This window comes from Colias philodice, chromosome 6 (genome assembly GCF_061535455.1).
Source record: "Colias philodice isolate Cphi_HAF_F1 chromosome 6, ilColPhil1 Martin Lab GWU primary, whole genome shotgun sequence".
In the NCBI taxonomy this organism is placed as follows: Eukaryota; Metazoa; Arthropoda; class Insecta; order Lepidoptera; family Pieridae; genus Colias; species Colias philodice.
Genome location: NC_143091.1, coordinates 10,254,569 through 10,278,154, shown reverse-complemented (window position 1 = coordinate 10,278,154; position 23,586 = coordinate 10,254,569). Strand labels below are relative to the sequence as shown.

Sequence of the window (23,586 nt, the reverse complement as noted above, 5' to 3'; positions counted from 1 at the left end):
TAACTCTTGATAACATATTTTCATCACAAGTCAGTGTTAAACTAATCTGTTAAATACCTATTACCTACTAGCAAATCTTTACTGAAATTTATAAAAAAGACAATTCCGAAGCTAATGTCCCAATAATACTATTTAAAATATAAAAAAGAAACATTTCACATGGTAATAAAAGTCCTAGTCGTACGAGTTTTTTTCAGATTAGATATATTAATATCTAATCTGAAAAAAACTCGTGTCATCGATCTCTAATCATAGTAGAACTAAATTATATAATAAGCTTATTTAAATCTATATATGAACAATGAATCGTTAAAAGTGTTGGTAAGCGCAAAACTCGAGCTGACGATTCGTTAATTCATTTTTTTATGATATTCCTTGAAGTACGACGCTGGTTCTTATGGAAGAAAACGTCAATAGGTACGGGCGAAGCCGGGGCGGACGGCTAGTTTGTTTATAAAGAGATTAGAGTATATAAAAAATAAATAAGTAAAAAAAATATTTATTCTTTAAGACACGTACATCAGTCATCAGTTCTAATTATGTTTAAAAATGTATATGTACAAAATAGAATAATAATTAATAAATATTATGTAGTTCTTTGTTTTTACTGTAAAGATTGTGACATTTCAAAATCTTACTAATAATTATTATAAAGTAAGTATATGGATAAGTTATTTAATTTACATTTGCTAGTGTATTTATATACAAGCCAGTATATTAAAACATAATAACATGGCATAGTCTTTTAGCATTCTAAAATCACGAATACAACAAATAATAATAAAATCTAGATTGAAAGAAGCTTACACAATTTCTATTTCTACACTTTACATTTAAAATAATTAAGCGAAGCAATCATAGACAATATAGCATAAATCACCGTTTTATATATTTTTAATTTTTATATATTTTAGACGCTTGTTACCAGGTGGTACCGCTCCATACAATATATTTACGATTCAGTGACATTTGGAAACTCGTTGCTTTGGGTAAAACCGGACGACCTCTACCACCCACTTGATTGAAATACGTATTAAATTGATATTTAAGAAACCTCTAGTATGGAGGATTTGAGTAAAAGTCGTAAAGATTGCAAAAAAGTGACTCTTTTGGAAAAATAAATAGCGCGGATAGATGATAATTAATATATTTTTTTGAATACTTTTTACCTACCTATTGGAATATTTGTTTATGGGCTGCATTTTCTTACAGAAACATATAAAAATTATTTTATTTAATACAAAAAGCTGCAGCGTAGTGTTCAGCGTAGTCTACCATAAAGTAAATTGCTACCTGTCAGTCTTAAAAATCTAATCAAATATTACAAATCGTACGTAGGTACTAGGTAGGTAGCTTAATAGTTCACATAATAATAAAAGTAAAAGTATACAGTAATTTTAGATAAACAACCGATCAGTATTAACATTGTATGTAAATGTATAGACTAGACTGATCTTAAGCTTATTTAGTTTTAATGGAGGTGCGTTTAGTTGAAAGTAGGTCGCTTAAGCCTATGCGAAACTATTCAGTATTATGGTATCTGTTTGTACTTTCTATCGTTATCTGAAAGAGAAACCTTCTACATTTACCTTAAATAATATAATAATACCTCAAAAAAGTTATATCTACCTATACAAAGTTTGATTACCCTTTGGTGTACAGAGGGTTTGTTATAGAGGTTTAGATTTCGTATTGTATTTTCTGATTCTACCTTATCAGATCTTTGTTAACTGAGTAAAACCAAAAAATTTTAATTAGTTCATCAATCTTTACTATTACTGGTTGTGACAATATATAAACTAAATCTAAATTAGTCGAAACCATCCATAGCATTCATAGATTTATACATTTCACTAGACAAATGGATCAATTAAATCCAAAATTTTATTACATTCAGATAGGAAATGCAAAAGTAATGGGTAAACCAATAAATTGCCTATTAAATAAAAGCTAGACTTTCTCGAGTCTAGATTCCAGACCACAAGGTCGATTTGTGGTAACAGACAAGACGCAAAGTAATTGTTAGAATAAATTGAGTAAATTTATACCTTAGTTAGTTTAATATTTATATAATTTATAATATTTATATAATTAAAATAAAAATAAAACAAATATTTCTACATCTATATATTTAAAGACAAGATAGTGACCATAGAGTATCTTTTAATATCGCGTGAAACAAAGAAAGTCGTAATGTAATAATAAAGAGTGACAGAATATTTTCTTAGATTAACCCACATAAGTTTAGAAGCATGCGCAAGAAACATTCCTGCCATAAACATTGTTTTGACGTAATTACTCGATGAGTTAACGCTGGGTTATTCAACTTGGAAAGTCGGAGAGAAATGAGGCGAGATTGTTTGAACGCATGAAAATGGCGGCAAAAACAAACGGTGTGGCGTTTTTGATCTTCTTGAATTGTGGAAATAGTTTATGTATGTTTTAATTTATAGCAATTTGATATAATATGTGTCACTTTTATAACTGGTAGGTAAATATATTTTTAGGAATTTCCATATATAAGAAAGATAAGAACATATTTTTAAATAAAGTAAAGCAGATGAAGTTTTAATAGTTTTGTTTATATTTGCATAACATTTTTTACTTTATAATGTATGCAAATGTATAGCGTTTCACCTTCTTGTAAGATTTACGAAAACAAACATTTTTAAAGTAACATTCATCTGAGTTAAAATTAAATTTATCACACCAAGATATTACAAAATCGAGCCCATAAAACGTCAAGTTTCACAAAAGTATCACGAGTCGTCACGACAATTTCTTCTTTTTGGAACAATCTTATTTGTGGTGACATTTTTTGCGTTTATAGAAAGTGTAGATCGTTTATAACCACAGAGACACGATTGATAGAAGATAGCGATGGTTTATTTGGGCATAGATAATGATATATTTAAAAAATATCTATGTCCAAAAACAACTTTTACTTTTGTGGTTATGATCCCAATAAGAGACATAAAGTATCTATAATTTATGTAGAGTGAGGGTACATTTTGGTTAATATTTAATACACCTACAGAACTTACAAGTGTAAAAAATGCACACCTAAATAAAAAGCTGATTTATTGAGAATTCACACATTAAAAATATTTAAGAACAAAACACGAAATTTATTGAACCCTGTAGATAGATTTTTTAAACTCATACAATATGTAAATTGAACAGTAAACATTTAAGAATACAATAAAACGGTTGCATTAAATCATAACAACCAAAACAAAATATAACTCTTGTTAAAACATCATAACTCAAAACATGATGCAACTGACAAGTTCACTGACGGATAATATCTTCAAACTCTTCCCGATAAGCCGATTAATAAATCATAATGCTTTTCTAATACATACCAGATTTGTCGGCAAATTCTTATGGATGAATGTTTGATATCTTTGGTGTCAAGGATTAGATAAAATTTGACGTTAATCTGTTCCTAGAACTGGAATATTCTAGAACCTTCTAGTGTTTAGTGTTATTTCGAATGTTTTTTGAAAGGAGTTTAGATAAAGTTGTCGTCGCAATCGTGATGAACTTTCACGGACGGTAATGTCAATGATGTAAATTTTGTTTTTAATATTTTCCAAAATAATTGAACAACGTAATTGAAGTAGGTCATCATAAACGTAAAGCCTACATACTACTTATATCCAGTGCAAGTGAATATAAACTACATTGCTATCAAAATTAGTTCTACCAATAAATGATCCTAACGGTATACGAATAAAAGGCATCTAATGTCGGAGTGCGGAAACCACATACCGGCCGGAACTGAAGTCGAACAATGCTTTGATTTGAATAAAAATAGATTCTCTATATTTGTTCTATAGGATGGTTCATTGATCTTAAAGTATGAATCAATGAAAGAGCAAAATAGTATGGCTAGATATGATAATGCTGTTGACAAATTGTAACTAGTGATAATTCAAGTTATAATTTGAATATAATATTATATATCTAATTAATGTTTACTTAATATTATAAAGTGGCTTAGTTCTTTTATTTGTTTGCTTGCTTGAACGCGTTAATTTCAGGAACCACGCTTCCGATTAGAAAAATTATTTTATTATTAGATAGTCTATTTATCCAGGAAGGTTTATAGGCTATATAATATCATCACACTAAGACCAATAGGAGCGAAACAATGCGAATAAAATCGCGTTGCACATCTAGTCAGTTATATAATTACTTAAAATTAAACTAAGTGATAGTGTAAAACATAACAGATTTACATTGGTGGACAACGTATCTATATTCTCTATATTCTAAAAATATGTGGTCACCTGCTTAAATAACCTGTATGTAATATTTGACTAGATGTGTAAGTGATAATATGTATTTATTTAGTTCTATTTGCTCTTTTTGAACGTGTTTAATTAAAATTAGTATTCCTAGTATTCTGTTGTATACTTGCATATAAATGGTCATAAGTTATTCATAGTAAGATGTATGTTTATATAAGCTAATCATACATTTTAAGTATTTTCCTCCAGTTTTTTTTAAGCAATACTTAATAGTATGCTATTTAAATAAATCAAATTCAACCCAGTATATAAAATTCCCTAACTATAAAATAAAAAAATAAAAATATTTAAAGGTCTTACGTGAACATTAGCACAACAAAATAAGCAATGAGACAAACAAATCTAACTTTCACAATACAACATTAACTTTTAAAAAGCCATTAACAAATTAAATACACACTTGTATCTTATCTACAAACCACAAACAAATTTAAATCGGACAGTTTTAATAACAAAAATCATTATAGGTGTAAGTTTGGAGTTGTTAATCATCTTTTACTTGTTTATCGAGTGATGTGATTGACACCAGTTAAAATTATTAAAATAAACAATATAATTTCTTGAAGAGAATGATTATAATAAGGCAATTTTGCAAAAAATTTAATATCGCAGACTTGATTCTTCTTGTATTTAGTAAATCTCTCTCAAGCTCTAGATCAAAATACCTAATTTCCCTAATTCTTATGTCTATAATATTATGAGTCTAATACATATATAAAAATACCTATATACGAATTATTAAAGCTAACTACTTAAATCAAAATAAAACTAGAAATAACTCGAAAAAAAAATAGTTCATTTAGAAGTAGAACATATAAATAGATCGCGTTGTAATCATAGAAAGTGTGATGATGTAACTTGCATTGAGATGATAAATTGATATTTTACTAGATATATTCAGATCAATCCGATGCATTGATTGGTAACGCTACTGATTTATTTATGTCTGTGTATATTTGATTGGATTGATATTTATGATGTTATTTTTTTGTTACAGGTATGTATCTGGAATACTTGATGCTTTTGGAATCGTGATAACATTGGAAAGGTAGTAAGTGAAGTCGATTTAAGGAAGGACTTTAAGTCTATTGAATTCAAAATTGTGGTATTTTACAATTGAATTCGAATAAAATTAATAGTTTGGAATTTAATGTGTTTTATTCTTTTAACTGCTATGCGAAAATAACATTTATCACCGGAATTATCTTGTAAATTACTTTTATACAAAATTTAAAATAGATATACCTATTTTATTAACATTTAAAATGTTTAAATCACCATCGTTTCTCAATCCTTAAATTCCTACATTTCACAATATTAATCTTAATACTTTTTGACATTGTCATAGAATATATAAGTTGGTTGAATAACCTGCAGCTGGTTTCCTGCCTAACTGAATGCAATCTATGCATATTGAATTTCAACCGTCGGTATCGGTAAAGTGTAACTTCCCAGAAAACTGTCGATAGGTTGTGTATAAATGGAAATGTTATGAGCATAGGCTTGTACATTACAAAGGGTAAAGAATTCTAATGTATGGTTTCGTTATAAAATAATCAGATGATATTTAGAGATTTTTTTAAAATGAAAATAGGTACCGAATCTATGTTAAAGTAGGTAACCAAAGAACAGTCTAGTACTGTAGGCAAACTCAGTACCTAGTATCAATTCCATAACCAGTGATGATATTAAAAAAATACAATTCCATACATCCTATAAGCCTACCGAGCAGAGTCATGCTTCATTAAATTACTTCTTACCTAATTACGCTATGACGTTGCCTCACTGCGGCGCAGCGTGAGGGGCATAAACATACGCGTCATAGATTGAATACTAATCGAGTGAAATTGACATTTGGTACTTATTATATCGAACAGGATATTCTAGATCATTCTTTTCATATCGAATTTTGATACAGATTCCGTGATGTCACTATGCAAATTAGAATTAATTGCCAAGTTTATGCTGTTTTGCAAATGACCTGATGCATTATGGATTCGATTAATTATTGATTGACATTTTATATCTTATGTTTATTGTGGAGGACGTTCGGTATACGTAAAGTTTTAATCAAATTAGGCGTCACAACAATTTAGCATATTAATATCGTATTTTTGAAGATTCATAAACGTCATAATATTTGTAAATTATGCATTTATCGCAATAAAAAATAATTTGAAAATCCATTGAGGAAACATGGCTTATCAATTAAAATTGGAAGATCCGTTTAAATTATAAGCAATCGTGTTGTTCGCTTGCTTCATTTCTTGAAAGTCTACAATTTATTTTGTTTGATTTCTTTTTTTTGTTTGATTTCTATGACAGCTACCGTACAATATAGTACTGTCCGAGGAAATCCTCACGCGCAGTATTAAAAGCAATCAATGTTTTGACAGGAATTTTGACGGTATACATACATAACAAAAAGTCGCAATGAGGTCGATAGCCGCATAGATAATTTCGCGCACATAATGACATTCCTCCATCGAGATTAGCTCATGTCCAGCACGCGTCATTCTACTTAGCGTTATTTTTATCTCGTGCCCACGTAATAAACCCACATTTAAAAGGTTTTGCCTTTTTGTAACAATGAATAGGCGACATGATAATGGATGCAGCTGGTATGCTGGCGCGTGTCAGCCTGCTTTGTATTGATTGCTTTTTAGACGGACAGTTTATGAACGTTTACTTTAGATATAGAGATTACAGTAGGCTTTCGAGACAAGGTTTTAATGAATATTTGTCGAGAGATTGGAGGAGCTATTGTTCGTAGTTTTTATAGATGTTTAGGTATTATTTGTAGAATTCATGAAGTGATAACGGTAGGTATATCATAGAACATGAGGCAATACATTATCTAAATATTTATTTTTAACTAGTAGATATTAAGCAAGAAAGTGTTTTAAATTTCACTTTGGACAAATTTATAATGAATATTCAGCGAAATAAGATTAACGATCACTTAATACATTAAACTAATGATCGAATTTCATTAAATTACATAATCAATACTGTAGTTAAAATCTATCACATTAGAACGACTCAGAGATCCAAGTACACAGTTGGTTTCTTTATATTGTATGGGGATTCACATTCTCATAGCTGATTAACTTATCTATATAAGGGTACGTTGAGTAATAGGAAAATAATAAGTCTCGTGCACTTATGACTTGTTGCCAAGATATGTATTGCGGGAACATAATATGTGACTATGTGAGGTATGACAGCGTGATCACAATGGATGAGCTAATGTTAAGGCTTGGGAAAATTACGCAATTATAGGTCATGTTGTGCGTTGCGAGTTTGGCTCCAATGTACGTCGTGGAAATGGTTCTGGTGCGAAGAATATAGGGTTTTGCTTCCTTTAAATAGTCTGTTTATAGAAGACTAGCTCCGCTGCTCCGCGGTTTTACCCGCAGCACTCCGCTCTTGTTGGTCTTAGCGTGATAGCCTATATATAGCCTTCCTCGATATATGGGCTATCTAACGCCGAAAGAATTTTTCATATCGGACCAGTAGTTCTCGAGATTAGCGCGTTCAAACAAACAAACTCTTCAGCTTTATAATATTAGTATAGATAATACCATAATATCAGTGCCACGAGTAGGTATAATGACGTAGATCGAAATAAATTGTACACTCATTCTTTAAATACGTATTTCCTTTGCGACTGTTTAAGTCGTATAGGAAAAAAAGACGTGTGGCACTCGGGGACTGCCACGGTAAAGCTATTGCATAGCATGCCTTCAAGCCACACCTGCGCGCCCGTCGGAGTGAGGAGCGTGAGGTTTTTTACGTTACGGAATTTCTGGAGTCGGTACCCGCGCTCGAGGCCCGCGATCGAAGCTATGCAATAGCTTGATATAATCTATCTAGAATCTTTAATTTGTCTCCTGTCTTAGCAGATTTGTTTCGTTAAGAGGATTGCTAATTAGTAGACGTACCTACTACCTAGTTCCTAGTGTATGTAGTCAACGTAATTAGGTACTATCAGTGGAAAGGAAAACGGAGGTTTCATGCATTTAAGGAATGTAGCCCCTTCATTCCTTACATACAAGACGTAATACGATTTGATCAATGGTTATTTAATTTAAAAAAAATATTTTTTTTTTGTTATAAATAAGCACGTCAATTTTAAGTGTATACAAAAAATAATACAGTTTTAAAAATAAATATAGAATGATCAGTCTTGCGATTTAAAGGTATTGGGGATCTTGGTAGTCCCAATAATCAAATACTAAATTTGTCCTTTTGGGATTTACTAATTTATTTTAGGGAAATAGGTCCTACCTACCTCTTTAAAATCTCAAAGGTCAAACAGGTAGATTGGGTTTTCGCAACCTTTTGTAAAATATACCACTAATTGACTGTATATTTTTTCGATCATCAACCCAACAATACTACGTGACCTAAAAAGGTTCTCAGACCGCAAATTAATAAAGAGCTAAAACTGAAACCTAAAATTAGTCTGTTTCTAATTACGTTTTCAGACAATGCAAAAACTAGACCGCAATCTTCTAAGAATTAAGAAACCAGGCTTTTAATTTTGCGAAATATAATTGTTTAAAGATGCGATAAGTGAATGCTGATAATTTTTTTACATTTTATTATGATAAACTTGTTTTTTAATGCATGAATTGCGCAAATTTTTTTATATGGACATTCCAAGAACTTATCATTTAATTTATTCTACAAAATGTATGTATTTTGCCAAAATTATAAAACATCTTTTATTACAGTAATTATTGCAAGTTTAATTTAATTAATAATGTTATAAATATGTGTTAATTTTCGAAATTACCATTTACAACATATTCGTGCAATGATGATAAACTATTATAATGTTTAAACGTTATTGGGTACTACTATAAAAAGAAAAAAAGTGAAGTCCCGTGTTCCCGTGGGGTTTGAGGTAGATGCATTAATTATTCGTACATCTGTTTCACTGATCGATTGCACTATAATATACCTATACTAATTACTAGATGTCCCGGCAAACTTTGTTCAGTGTTCTGCCTTACTCTTATCACTTAGGGGTATCAAAAATAGATGTTAGCCGATTCTCAGTCCTACCCGATATGCACACAAAATTTCATGAGAAACGGTCAAGCTCTTAGTATGGTAATTAACATTGTGAGAATTTTATATATGTATAGAAGAGAAAATTATATGCTCAGTATTTTCGTACATAAATGACCAAAAGCATTGAAAGTGACAGCTTCCCACACGGTGGCAGATTTAATTGTTCGTAATCAAAAGTAGGCGGATCGATGTTATCAGTAAAGACACGCGAAATCTCGTTTATTATCTCTCGATTTAACACGTTTACATCTGGCCTACATTTATTGTAATTTCCGAACGAGTTCTTCAAGACATGCCCAGTTTTGTGGGTGGTTAAGGTTGATTACTTGACACAGATAAGGATCTAATTGCAGTTGCTAGCCTTTAATCTATTGGATTATTTAAACCGTTTATACTCGATCATAAAGACAATCTAGTAGACAAGGGCTACTAATAATTGGTATCGCTATTATCTTTAATGGATGGTTAAATGTATATTTTACAATACTGCAAAGTATTTTGGTGTGTTCAGTATTTTAAAATTGGCAGGGTTAGAGAGATTTTTATTGAATTGAATCGTTGTTGTAGAGTAGAAGTGCTTAAAGGTCCTAAAGTTGTTTCAGTGTTTGACATTGGCTGGCAAATATTCTTATGGAATGTGCTTTTTAAATAAACAACAATTAAATATGTAAGGACTTGGGTGTACTGAACAGTTAGTTCCGCTTAGTGCGGAGTGCGAAGGATTTTGTATGTACAGCGTATGCGCTGATATAACGGTCTCTTGGTCAAGTGCGGTGATGTATAATCATTTAAAATAATAATAACGAGATCCTAACGTTTAATTCTAGAATTATATTTTAGTAATTCACGTATAGTGAAACCATAGATAAGAAATTCAATCAATTAAATGAAAATAGTCATTGAATTGATAGCAAGTTCTTTTATCATGTGATGCAGTTACAGGTTTAAACATATAAGTAATAAATATTTATTTTAAAATATTGTCTCTAATTAAGTTGCTAAGCATTGTATAGCAATTATAAAATAAATGATCTTATAATATAATTAATATCCAATTATGTCCAACTGAACCCCCTCTATTTTAGCACCATTCACTCTTACGCTAACAGGCAGATTTCGACAATACAAACTTGAATACACCTTTCTCTTTCCCTCACGCGATTATACTAATTCGCTAGAGTGAGATTACCAAATAATTAAACAATGTAATTTACGTCTAATGACGGAGTGTAAGGCTAACTTGAAATTTTTATGTTAATAAGATTGCGATGTTGTTCCAATTATTTTGTTAGTTAAAAGTGGATTTAGTTAGTGTGTGGTCGTGTTTAGTTTTAGTGTAATATGTACATATATATTTAAAGAGGATTCCCCTCGTTTTAGTGATGATATAATTTTAGACCGACCTCGAAGTTTTTACGCAGTAGTTTTCCATTTAGTAAGGTTATTGAAAGGGAAGCTTGTGAAAATGGATTTGCGACATCACAAGTTGTTCAGGCTGAAGAAAACGAATCTCGCAAGGTCGATGTCAATATCGACTCCAAGGTGGGTGAAAGTTATAAATTGCGAAGTATGAGTTACTTTCTCTATGAATTGCGATACTATAATTCATGATAATTTTTGTCGCCGTGGAAAGCGGTACGTAGGAACGTTACTAAATAGGAATTAAAGTATTATCGTATTAACGTAAGTATTTATTAAATAGGGAAAGTATAGACATGCGGTAGAAATACTGAAATAATTCTATGTTATTATTGATGCGTAAAATGTTTACCTAATATTTATCCTTAACGTATATTTTAGTAATTATCTATTTAAAGGTGTTAGTCATAATTTTATTCTCTGTACTATAATCATAAAAATACCTAAAGTTAAAAGACTAAAAACTACTTCCTAACTAATGTTTTCTTCTATCTAACATCGAGAAGGCTATTATGCAGTGGTCATACACACGTGGTATAATTAATTTTCACTCGTAAATAATTAACATACTTATGTAGTTAATGATGTAATTATGGCTGTTACTGCATGGATTACTGAGTTATTCTAATTTGCCCACTTTCATTAGGAAAGTCGGTATAAATGAAGAGCATTTCTTTTCCAAATTAACGATAAATATGTTTGAATTGTATTTAATTTATTTAACGTTCATTAACGTTAAATCTTGATATATTAACAACATTTCATACATATGTACAGAAGAAAGCCATTTCACTTAAAACCTATATGAGAAGCAAGCTGTACATGTAAATAATACTACAAAAAAAATCACAAAAAATACTCTATTAGTCGTTAAAACCAACATCATTTGCGGTTTCAGTAACTTTCAAAAACACATACAAAAACATATCGTATATATCTAATATTAATATATTTATATCGGTTATATATTGTGTAATCGTATTAGAACTGATAGTTATAGCTAAGTCTGGGTGTTTAATTCGTCGGTGAAAGCGGCCTATTGTGCTTGGAGTTATGTAAAAATCGCTCGGAAGTTCTTTCACAGGTCTTACGTAATAATTACTTAATATCAAACCATTCTAAATAGTTTTGTATATAAAAAACCTAATATCTTTCCTACGTTTAATGCCTTTTGCATAAGATTGAAGTTTTAAAATAGTATTGATGGATAACGATCTTAGATATTTTTTGACGTGACAACGTCTAATTCGATAGAGCCGGCTGCACGCACGAAAAAACATGACTCATGCGGCGTTACCTCGCTCTGAGGCGTTCCATGTAAGGCTTGAAGTGCAAGCGAGAGCGTGGAACGAGCGACAAAGAAGTACAATCGGACGTTGTCACGTTCAACTATCTTCAGTAAACGGACTTTACAGACAACCAATTTTTGCTGTAAAAAATGAACAACAAAACCGCGTTCTAATATTAACACAAACATTACTTGAACTGTAACCTTTTAATACTAACAACAACTTATAAAAATACATTACTAGGGTTTTAATCGTTTTTTGCTGCGCTTGGTTGTCGTTGTATACTTAAAAGGGAATTAGTTCTAGATATCTTTGTGTCAGCCTTGAGATAACAATTGATATTTTCTCACGGCTTTATTCGTAAAAAATCACATACACCGTGCTACCATTTTTGGTACAATCCTTATACAGACGTAATTTAAAATATAAAATACAGTGCACGTAAATTTGATCAATATATTGCTGTACATAATTGTTAATTTGCTATGATACGTTTAATAAATCAAGCTGATGAGTGAAATAAATTACTCGTATACTTTCATAAAATAGCGTTATATCACGATACAAATCAACTGCATGACATTTTATGACTAAAAATATGTTAGCAAAAATATATTTACGTTGAGGATAATTGCGTATTATTCAATCGAAATTTATACAAAGATACTTTAAAATTTTGCGGAATATGCATTTATTACCACAAAAGGTTATTACCACAAAACTAAAGATAAACATACATAGACATCATATATTACCTAGAATGTATTTTGTATATGATTATATTTTTTACAGTTACATAGTTAATTTTTAAATCTTGATCTCGTAAACTAGCATTGTTCTATCTAAGAGTTACACACAAAACCGGTTTTCGGTCAAAGAGACCGAGTTAACCGTAAAATCTTGTTAGCAAAATAATGGTACACAGATGACCGAGGTCATGATTTAGGAACTTAAAAAAATCTAGACATTTTCTTTGTTCCACGAAACGGTATGTAAATCCCCAATTTGTTTTGCTAAACTTTACACGAAGTGTTTGTAAAAAATTCTGTTGTTTAAACAGTTATAAAAACATTAGTAATTGAATAATAGCCGTGCAATTTTGTGATATCTGGCAAATTCTTAATCTTATTCACCTACATCAAAACTTTTCAGTCGAGGTCAAGCTAATTTGGCAGTGGCATGCCATCTCTTTCACTCAGTACTATTATGAGCGAGACGAAATTATCCAGTAGCATAGGACTTAATCACTTAACCCTGCGTGTGCTTGGAATCCAAAATTAGTATTTGCGAGATACTAACGGCAGATAACAGACAGCATGTATATTGTATAATATAGCGGATTGGTTGACATCACAGTATATAGTTATTCGGGACGAATAGTCTTCTCAAATAACGTGGGAAACATTATATGTAAGAATTTTAAAATAAGTATGTATTTAAACAATTATTTTGGTGTCCTATACACTTATCACTTCGACAGAATCTCAAAAAGATGTAATAGTACCTAATGATTTATTTTATGTTACAGAGTATTTATTGCCGCAAACCTATTTAATATAAGGGTAGTAATAAAAGCTCCGATAATAAATTTAAAAATGTCCTTACTAAAAATATAATATTTACTGCCCGAAATACTAAATCTCCGACTACTTCTGTCCGACTAAAAATGACGAAACGACCGAATGATATACTTAAATCTTAGAAAAAATCTTATGACTGTTAATTGCTGTAATACTTTTTTACCATATAAAATTATGTTCTACTGATAACAATGCTTTGTAATTATTACCTTTACTTGCCAACTAGAAATTCATCAATTACATTTAATTTTTCATAAACTCTGTGCTATTTTTACTACAATGTTATACTTAAATTTCTATTGTTGGCGCTTGTCCAGAAAGTTATTAAAAATACAAAAATGTACTTACTATAATCATGAATTCTAGTTACTACAGGTACAGGGAGCAAAGAATAAAATAAAATTCAGTTTATTATATCTTTTTCTTTTTTGTGGTTAATCTCTTATTGTTTTGTGGACGGTTTTCTGAACTTTCTGTTGCATATTTTTCTTTTAAGAAACCTAACCTAACCTAACCTAACGGCTAACCTAACCTAAACTTGATTTTTTTTTTGCGCGTCGACGGAGCCCCGCTTCGCGGGGCTCCTATTTCTATGTAGTTTTTTTTTTAAGAAACCTAACATAACCTAACCTAACGGCTAACCTAACCTAAACTTGATTTTTTTTTTGCGCGTCGACGGAGCCCCGCTTCGCGGGGCTCCTATTTCTGTGTAGTTTTTTTTTTAAGAAACCTAACCTAACCTAACCTATCGGCTAACCTAACCTAAACTTGATTTTTTTCTGCGCGTCGACGGAGCCCCGCTTCGCGGGTCTCCTATTTCTGTGTAGTTTTTTTTTTTAAGAAACCTAACCTAACCTAACCTAACGGCTAACCTAACCTAAACTTGATTTTTTTTTGCGCGTCGACGGAGCCGATCGCGCGGTCCGACCAGTTTCGGTATTTTCATCAATGTTGAGAGTTAAAAAATATATTTGGTAACCAACACTAGAAAATTAAATAACTCATAAAATTCGTAAAAGAATGATTATTTTGACATGACCTCTGTTGTCAGTAACCCAGTAATCTCGTCGGAGGTTCAGTATTTTATTCAGAAGTTTAGTTTTGTTATTCGAAGTTTAATATATTTTTAAGTAGAAATGTAATTTGATTGTGTTCATAGGTGTCAGCAAAATTTAGGTATTTTATTCGGTATGCTTTGAATTTTTTTGTCGGTATATTATTATAACGCTGGTAAATTAGAATAAAAGTCGGACAGAGATAGCTGGAGATTTATTTATTTGTCGGAACCATTATTATTTTCCTTAATATAATGAAGGATTAAAAAATTATAAGACAAAAATAAGACGGTAAAATTAAAGACATACAAATTGGCATCTATTGTACAAAAGTTTAACACAAGGCACATATCAGTATGTAACATACAATCTAAACATACCAAAATTTACAAATCATAATATAACCTCTCAAACAGGTTTCCTAGGTGCAATCTTGCAAGACATTTGACATTGCACGTCCCGCGATCTCATCTACCGTTTGACCAACGAGTTTTGTTATCATCTCGTCAATAGGCGTGTCAACTGTCACCGCTATCAGAATTTTCTCGAAAGTTAGCGAAGTTGACCCGCGCAATCTGCGGACGTTTTATCATTTGTTCTTGGAAGTTTTGGAAGCTTGTACGGGACAATGTTGATGTTAAAGTTTAAACTAGATGCAGATGAGTACGAATATATTATTATCTGGTTAATTTGTTTTGAAAAACAGTCAAAAGAAAGAGATATTCATTTCATATTAGTATACTACTGTCCTCGATAATAAAAAGACGTAATAATGTTTTCGTGAATGAAATGGAAAATCAATTTGCTGTCTTAGGGTAAATTTAAATATTCACATACTAAAAGTTGAAAATTAATCCCACTATAATTTATAAATGTTTTAAAAAGTTTATCGCCATATCGCGGTAAATATTATATTATTACTCCGATTCTCAGACTTACCCGTTATGCACAGAAAATTTCATGAGAATCGGTCCACCCGTTTCGGAGGAGTATGCAGACTAACATTGTGACACGAGAATTTTATATATCACTACATAGTATAAAACAAAGTCGCTTTCTCTGTCCCTATTTCCCTACGTCCCTATGTCCCTTTGTACGCTTAAAACTTTGAAACTACGCAACGGATTTTGATGCGGTTTTTTTTAATAGATAGAGTGATTCAAGAGGAAGGTTTATATGTATAATAACATCCATTAAATAGTGGAGAAGTACTGTTATTTTTGAGGTTTCTAATGTGATGTCGTAAAAAATTACATTTTTTCCGCTTACATTGCAAACGCAGGCTGAACCCTACGAGTTATATCAAAATAATGTACTAAGTATTATACACATTGAAAAGGTCTACAGAAAAGTCCGCGATGGCATATGTCTATCTCTTATGGATAACCCACAATAACTTTTTTTTGTCATTTACTTTTTACGTCAAATAATGGCTAATTTTCGAAGCAATTTTAACCAATACAGCATTAATCCATAACCAATTAAATACCTTGAATACATTGTTCATTTAATATAGATCTATATGGCCCTTTACACCGTATGATTTAAGTGAATATTTTCGAAAATATTACAGATTTAAAAATTGCGGGACGTACCGTTTGCGGCGGTACCGGCCGGCCGGGCCGTCTGTAGACTGTAGTGCATTTAGTATCAGCATTGCACCCGTGCGAAGCCGGGGCGGGTCGCTAGTAAGATTATAAAAAACTAATTTTCCGCTTTCGCTTCCGCGGAATGTAATACTATGATAAATTGAATAATCTTCTATTTCTAACATATTTTTAATGTATTTTATAGGCATACTACGATGATTTCATGATGCAGTTAAGCAATACAAATGATAAATTGTTTTAATTTCTTAGCCATAAATCTTCCTACGCTCTACGACCTTTGTGGTAAACTTATATTATGTAGGCTTGCTAATAGCCTAATAGTGTTGTTTATAATGTACGAACACTATAAATGATAGTTATTATAGAAACTATTACATTTCAACATGCAATATTTTGTCAAAGTATCAATTTCTAGCCTTGAGTACAAACGATATTTATAGATATATAGGTATTAAAAAACATTATGTAACAATTTTATACCGAATATTACTTTCGAAGGTCACACATTATTCGACTCGTGATATTTATAAAATGTTTATATTTATTTCATTTCTTTGTTGTTTTCGCAAGCCTTTGATATCCTAATAACGTCAAAATGCTTTATGTATTTAACATTAAGACAAATTGATGATGTGTTTAGATTTTTAGTAAATAAATGTCATGGCTTCAAGAATCAAGATACTAGGTATTATTTTGCCAATAGATTTTGAAGTCTTTGATGAGTGTCTAGACACAAAATAGAGGTCTAGATATATCTTAGTAAATAATATCGAATAAAGTGAATATTAATATGTTTACGGAAGCAGTAATTTAATTCAATATGTTCATTAAAACTAGACTCTCTGAATGAAGGCTTTATCCATAGAGTTACGTTTGACAGATATCACGACAACGATTCCAAATATCATGTTTTAAACACATGAAAAACAACTTCAAATAGAGCCAATAAATCTCAATTAGTTGAAACAAAAATCATATTACTCAATTCCATTTTAAATAATGCTTACCTATACGAAACACAATATGTTCTATACAGGATATAGACGATACCTACCTATTCTAAGAACAAATCGATGCACAAATTATTAATCTATCTACCTTAATACCTAAAAGCTCTGATTAGCAAAACATTTTTAATCTGTCTGGCATATTTTTTATCTATAGTCTGGGTGCGACACTCTAAACCTGCCATCGTAACAGGTATTGTAATATTATTTAAATGAGTACAAGTGTACTGAATCTGTTGATTTATTCAAATCAGTTCATTCTCTTCAGGCATTATGCATAGAGAGTGAAATCACATTGTACTATTTGCTTGAGGTAATGGATTGTTATGGTAATGAAATATGTAATGGTTTAAATTCTACCGGTCTGCAAGTGATATGTGACTAGGTATAATTTGCAAGATTGTGTCGTTTGTTCTAGGAATTTTTGGCGAAAGTTGTTCATTCATTACAAGTTTCAAAGGTTTATGTTTAGTTTATTCAGTATGATTTACTATGATTTATTATCCATATCGGTATTTATTATAGTGGTAGCACGCATACAGATAATAAAATTCTACGCACGAATTAGCTATAACCAAAACCTCAACTGTCTCTCAGAAACTTTACTAGTCTGTTAAATTGAAGTTCTGATACCTCTTTGTGCAGGCAAAACTATTTTTATTTAAACATTATCCATTACAGAAATTCTCTTCAATAGATCTATATTACGATTCATTTAAAACTAAACCAATAACTAAAAATTAAGCGAAGAAATACGTTTTACATTCAGACACTTTGTAATTGCAAAAGTGGAACAAAAAGAATCACTGAAAATAGAACGCGACCAATTTTGAAAAAGAATGCTCCTTTGACCGTAAGTAATGTCGAAATGGTTTCGTGGTGAAACACAACCTCGTCAAACAGTTTTAGCCTTTAAGTCTTGGAGACAAGAATCATATTAGCGTAACGAAATTTATATAGCCAATACCCCATTTTTGTGAGACATAATAGAAACATGCAATTAGAATCACAAGCACGTTTTCATTTGACTTGGAAAGTAGGTGGAAAGAATGTGCTTTGGTTATTTTTAAGGAATTTTCAAGTGTTGCAATGTGGACTAGACGGTGATTATTTGTATAAGTTATCTTAATTATAACGTAGCTTTTCAATTAATATTTTCATTTTATAATTTATTTATTTAAAAATCATAAATTTTTCCAAAAATGCCGTCAAAACATTTTCTCTTTTTTAGCACAAAATAACATAAGACCAGCCTAACAAAACCCAATTTTCCTCATAAATCTATAAACTAACCTAAATTTCGATTACTGTCATGCTAGAGTAATCTCTCGTACTAAACGGTGACGTCACACCACGTGCTATCCTTACCGTAGTAATTGCAGATGCCTCAGTACAAAATAAAAAAGGCTTTACCCGCTAGCCGTACGTAACGGGGCTGTGACATGCGTAGATAATTTAAAATATACGGTTTTTTAATATGTAAATAACTTTACATACAACATAAGAGATATTTGTATGTGCCGTAATAAATGATTTGAACACGTAAGGGCATTTATGAGGCTGTTAAATCGCAGATTATTTTCTTTATTATTGAAGTGAAACTTCTTTATCTGGGGTTGGACAAAAATTTAGTGTAACATTTTTGCGTTACGCCGTACGCGTGACATTTTTGCGTTACGCCGTACGCGTGACATTTTTGCGTTACGCCATTATATATATTAAGGTCATAAAAAAGTCTCACTTCTTACGTGTGTACTCTAGTACACGCATACATTTTTTTTAATTTAGATCGTCACTTATTTATTTTGTATCTGTACCATTCAAAGATGATACACAACATTTTGGAATAATGTGCGATACAATATGCAAACTTTTAGTGTAAATAACTCTTAATACCAAGGTTAAATTTAATAGTTATAAGAGTAAAAACACAGGTAAAAATAAAATACATCTCCAAGGATTACATTATCTGCACGATATGTTTACAATTTTATTGATAAAAATACACTGATCGTTTATTTTTATTCACGATCGATATTTATTACAACAATACTCAAATTCATTTCTGTGTCATCATCATCAATACCAAAATATTTAATATTAAAAAAAAACTAGTAAATATTAATTTTATTCACTTTGGACATCCCTAGAGCAAGCGGTCGATATAGGTCAGTACACACGATGTAGCAAACGGGATCTACAGTGCAACATACCCATTATATCCAGCCTACATTTATATGCTACTATGAGTGATTGATTTTCGTCTATCTGTAGATAAATTATCTTTATTTATGTTATTTTCATTACTGATAAGGCGTGGAAGATTTATATTGATAACTGTGAGCATTTAACTATTCACTGAGATTTTTTTTGATTCGGGAATCAATTTAAGGAAATCAAATTAAGAATTGAAATAAGCATTTACTAAATTGTCAGATAACGTTTACAGGAATTACATTATTTCTATAAATATCATGTATGGTTGATCGGAAATACAATAAAAAAATATGTACTATGTGCCAACATGTCATGTGTTAGTGTAACACAACTGCCAATACTGTCTCTAACAAGCACCTCAAAAAACCAGCATTAACACACAAAGAACATTTCACCAACTAGAGCTTCCTAGTTCCAATAAATCTCTCCAAACACCTGTACCATCAGAACAAAGTTATCTGGGCTTTCACCACAATAGCATTGTAACAACATGAATGGGAGGAACTGTGAGATCGGCAGATACGAGCCAATGCCGTATCCAATGTCAGACATTGTTAGCAGTCGGAAGGAAGCGTGGCCAAATTATGCTTTGTTAGTTTGTGTCATGGAGATCTTAATACGGAATGTTTGAAAAAAGAAGCTGATTTATAGGGATTATACCGATTGGTTTAAATAGTTTCGGTCATTCTTTCGGTCTTATTTTCTCTTTCTTCTTTTTTCAGTATTTTTTTATTAAGCTATAGCATAGCATAGCATAGCTTCTATCGCGGGCCTTGAGCGCGGGGATCGAATCCAGAAATTCCGTAACGAAAAAACCTCACGCTCCCCACTGCGACGGGCGCGAGGTGTGGCTTGAAGGCATAGCATGCAATAGCTTTACCGCGGCAGTCCCCGAGTGCCACACGTCTTTTTTTTATTTTTTAAAGGATTTGAGTGATTCTTTGTTGTGTTAATCTAGAATTAAATGGATGTAGGTACATATTTTGTTGAGAAAGATGGTAGGGATTCTCCAAATAAATTATCTGATTATGTTTCAAACTATCAATCAATAAGAGATAATATACAAATGCTTGTTTATCATTTACGAAAACAAAATGCATTGTTTCTGAAGCTTCATTTGAATTAACATATAAATGATCCAACAGATTAGAGTGATAATAAAAACCAAACAGCTCAAATAAATTGATGATACTTTCGACAATCTATTGTTTTATTACAATGCGGTGTATAATCTTATCCGATATTAGAAAGCTAAACAATTGTTTTATTGTAATAGATAGCAATCATCCATCACACTATAAAGAGTGTAATTTTCATCCCTGTTGTATTTTATGTTTGTCAATTGCCCGTCGTAGAAATGACATTAGTTCTGTTAAGTTGTTAATCTTTGACAATTATAACCTTAATCTTCACTTTCAGAATCACTTTCTTAGATGTTAATATAAATGCTATTAAATTGAAATAATATGCTGAATATTCTGAGGTCAATTTATTAAATACTCGTATAGAAGTATTAAATAAACAAGTGAAAGTTTTCGCAAACCACAAGTAAGACCTTTAACCTTAGATTTATCTGTAAATCTATCTTCTTTGTCATGACAGTTGCTTGTTTAATAGTAAATATTATTAGTTAAAAATCTTTATACAAACTTATATGGAGAGAAAACAGCTCTACCTTAATTACAATTTAATGCGTTGGCTAGACTGAGCTAGAGTTAAAAATATATTGTTTTCTTTTGTTCCATACAATAAGAAAATTATTGGCAATATTATTTCCTCAACCATAATGGCTTATAGAATAGCATTTTAGGCTTGCGGTTTTGTTGATATGTTTACATAGGTTTGTACTAAAAAAGTTCGACGTTCTGTTTTACATCCTACATACCTAATTCCTATTATTTTATGATCGATTACCTCGGCATATACATGAGGAGTTAGTTATAGTAATGGAATATTACACCAATATTAATGATTATTTCCCCTTGTTCCAGCCTAGGACCATTTGAATTGGCGACGGGAGGCGAAATGGTTTCTCGACGGCGGATACTGTCCCGGTCTCGTGATGATCTCTCACAGGCTTTAGCTCAAGAAGAAGAGGAGGATGTGTGGTATCAAAAGGATAAACTTTATAAGGTAAGATTTTTACACTTTATTTGCACCAAGGAAATTAATATTGAGAAAAATAATATGAAAAGAGTATCGTACAAAAGGTCGACCTCAACGCTAAGGGAGCAATCTCTTACAAGTCTTACTGGAAGATCTTTATATTTTGTGTCTATCCCATATGCATATTTCACACTACTGCTGTTTTCAACATAACATAAACATGCTACTTTTCTTTAAAATAGATTGAGCTAACTAATTCATATTACCAAAACATTTAACTCTGATAATACGAAAGCATACAGACATCAAAAGAAGATTAACCAACTCAAACATTAATTAATCGAAGCCAGTTTAATTAAGACTAGAGATATCATTATCAAGTAAGTAATTAAGAACATTAATCGAAATCATAACAAACGCTACGATCGCGGTTCAAGCTTTCACAAAACATCAATCAAGCCGGCATATCGTCATGCCTTGGTTCACAGATAGCATTAATGACAACTGTCTCATTATAGTAGAGAAAACTGTAACTTGGAGTCAAAAAGCTAGAGAAAAAGTAATATAGTGGTGTAATAAACACATGGATAATATGATGACATATTATTATGTATTTAAGAAAACATAATATTATAGGTACGATCATAATTGGGTGAAACTTGTATGAAAATTTATAAATTCGCTTTCAAAAATTAGGTAGTATTTTTAATAAGGACAAGGTCAGAACATGAAAACGTTTCAATTAAAACGAGCTTAATACATACAATTCAAGCACGTCTAAATTGATTTGATTATTTCTTCCATCTGAACAGAAAAAAAAACAGTAAATTATTAAAATATGCCCAAAGAATATTTTAAGATTTCCATTTAAACGACAGTGCGAAGTTTACCGGGTCACCCGTTATCTCCAAATTAAATCTACGTTAAGTATTACATAATACTTTGCGTAACAGTGGCTTCGGCCAATGGCCTAGCCACATAATTTAATAAACACGAATGTCCCAAAGTCGTTCCGCGTGCATATAACTTTTTCGTTTCCTTTGTCTACGGTTGCGTTTTTGTAACCGTTTCCGACTACACACTTATTAAGGACGTGAGAACATGCTATTGACGACGCAATTCTTACACTCACATTACATTTTACTTCGACAACTATATTTCGACTATCTTATTGGATTTTGTGTACCTACTAGTTAATGAAATGCAAATAGCCATTTTGTTTGCAAAATTTCTACAGTTGTCAAACATAACGGCAATCTTCTGTCCTTTTGTGGGACGATCTCTACATAAGTTTGATTTGGAGAAATTAGAATTCAAACTGGTTGGTTTGTAATTAAGGGTTAAATATAGTACAGAATATGAATTTACAACTTTCACACGATACAATAATGACATTGAGAAGATAATACCACTTATTAAACCTCCTTTTCGTATGGAGAAATCGGAAAATTCTCAATTAAGTGGCTTAGTAGGTCTGAGGTTATTGAATATGGTGACTGCACAAAAATCATATAACGTTTGGTTTCGTTAACCTTACACGTAATCACGTCAAAGTTGGAACGAATTAACAATGGTCATCCGACGTTTTTCTTTTACGCAGTTCCGTCCTATCCTCATTACGACATCTTAACATTCAACTTTGATTGTATAATACGTAATAGAGGATTGCCTCGTTGGTTTTAATGGGCCTAATTTAGAAAACATGTGAAAAACATTTGTTTTATTATTTGGACAAGTACCTAAAGTGAAAACAATTGCACATCTAGCAGCGAGAGAATTAGCATATTACCAAGATTTCAAATTCTAAGCTAAAATATTCTTGAGTAGTTCAATTTGAAGTCAAAATGCCTCCTTTTATCGGGAGTGACGAAGATTGAAACGCGTACTAGGTATAGGTTTTGTCAA

At 31.3% G+C, this 23,586-nt stretch overlaps 1 protein-coding gene across 5 annotated transcripts in view; it reads left to right on the top strand.

Moving 5' to 3' along the window:
- exp (expansion) overlaps window positions 1-23,586 on the top strand; it is a 135,014-nt gene that overhangs the window by 48,826 nt on the left and 62,602 nt on the right. For 3 of the 5 annotated variants that reach the window (XR_016315788.1, XM_089696798.1, XM_089696800.1), the window contains exons 1-2: window positions 10,691-10,940; window positions 21,567-21,708. Coding sequence is in view for 4 of the 5 variants with exons in the window: in XM_089696798.1 (XP_089552924.1) it covers window positions 10,864-10,940; window positions 21,567-21,708 (219 nt within the window). In the remaining variant the exon portion in view is untranslated. Of the gene's footprint in view, window positions 1-10,690; window positions 10,941-21,566; window positions 21,709-23,586 lie in introns of those variants that run through there. The other 2 variants (XM_089696799.1, XM_089696801.1) reach the window with 1 other exon arrangement.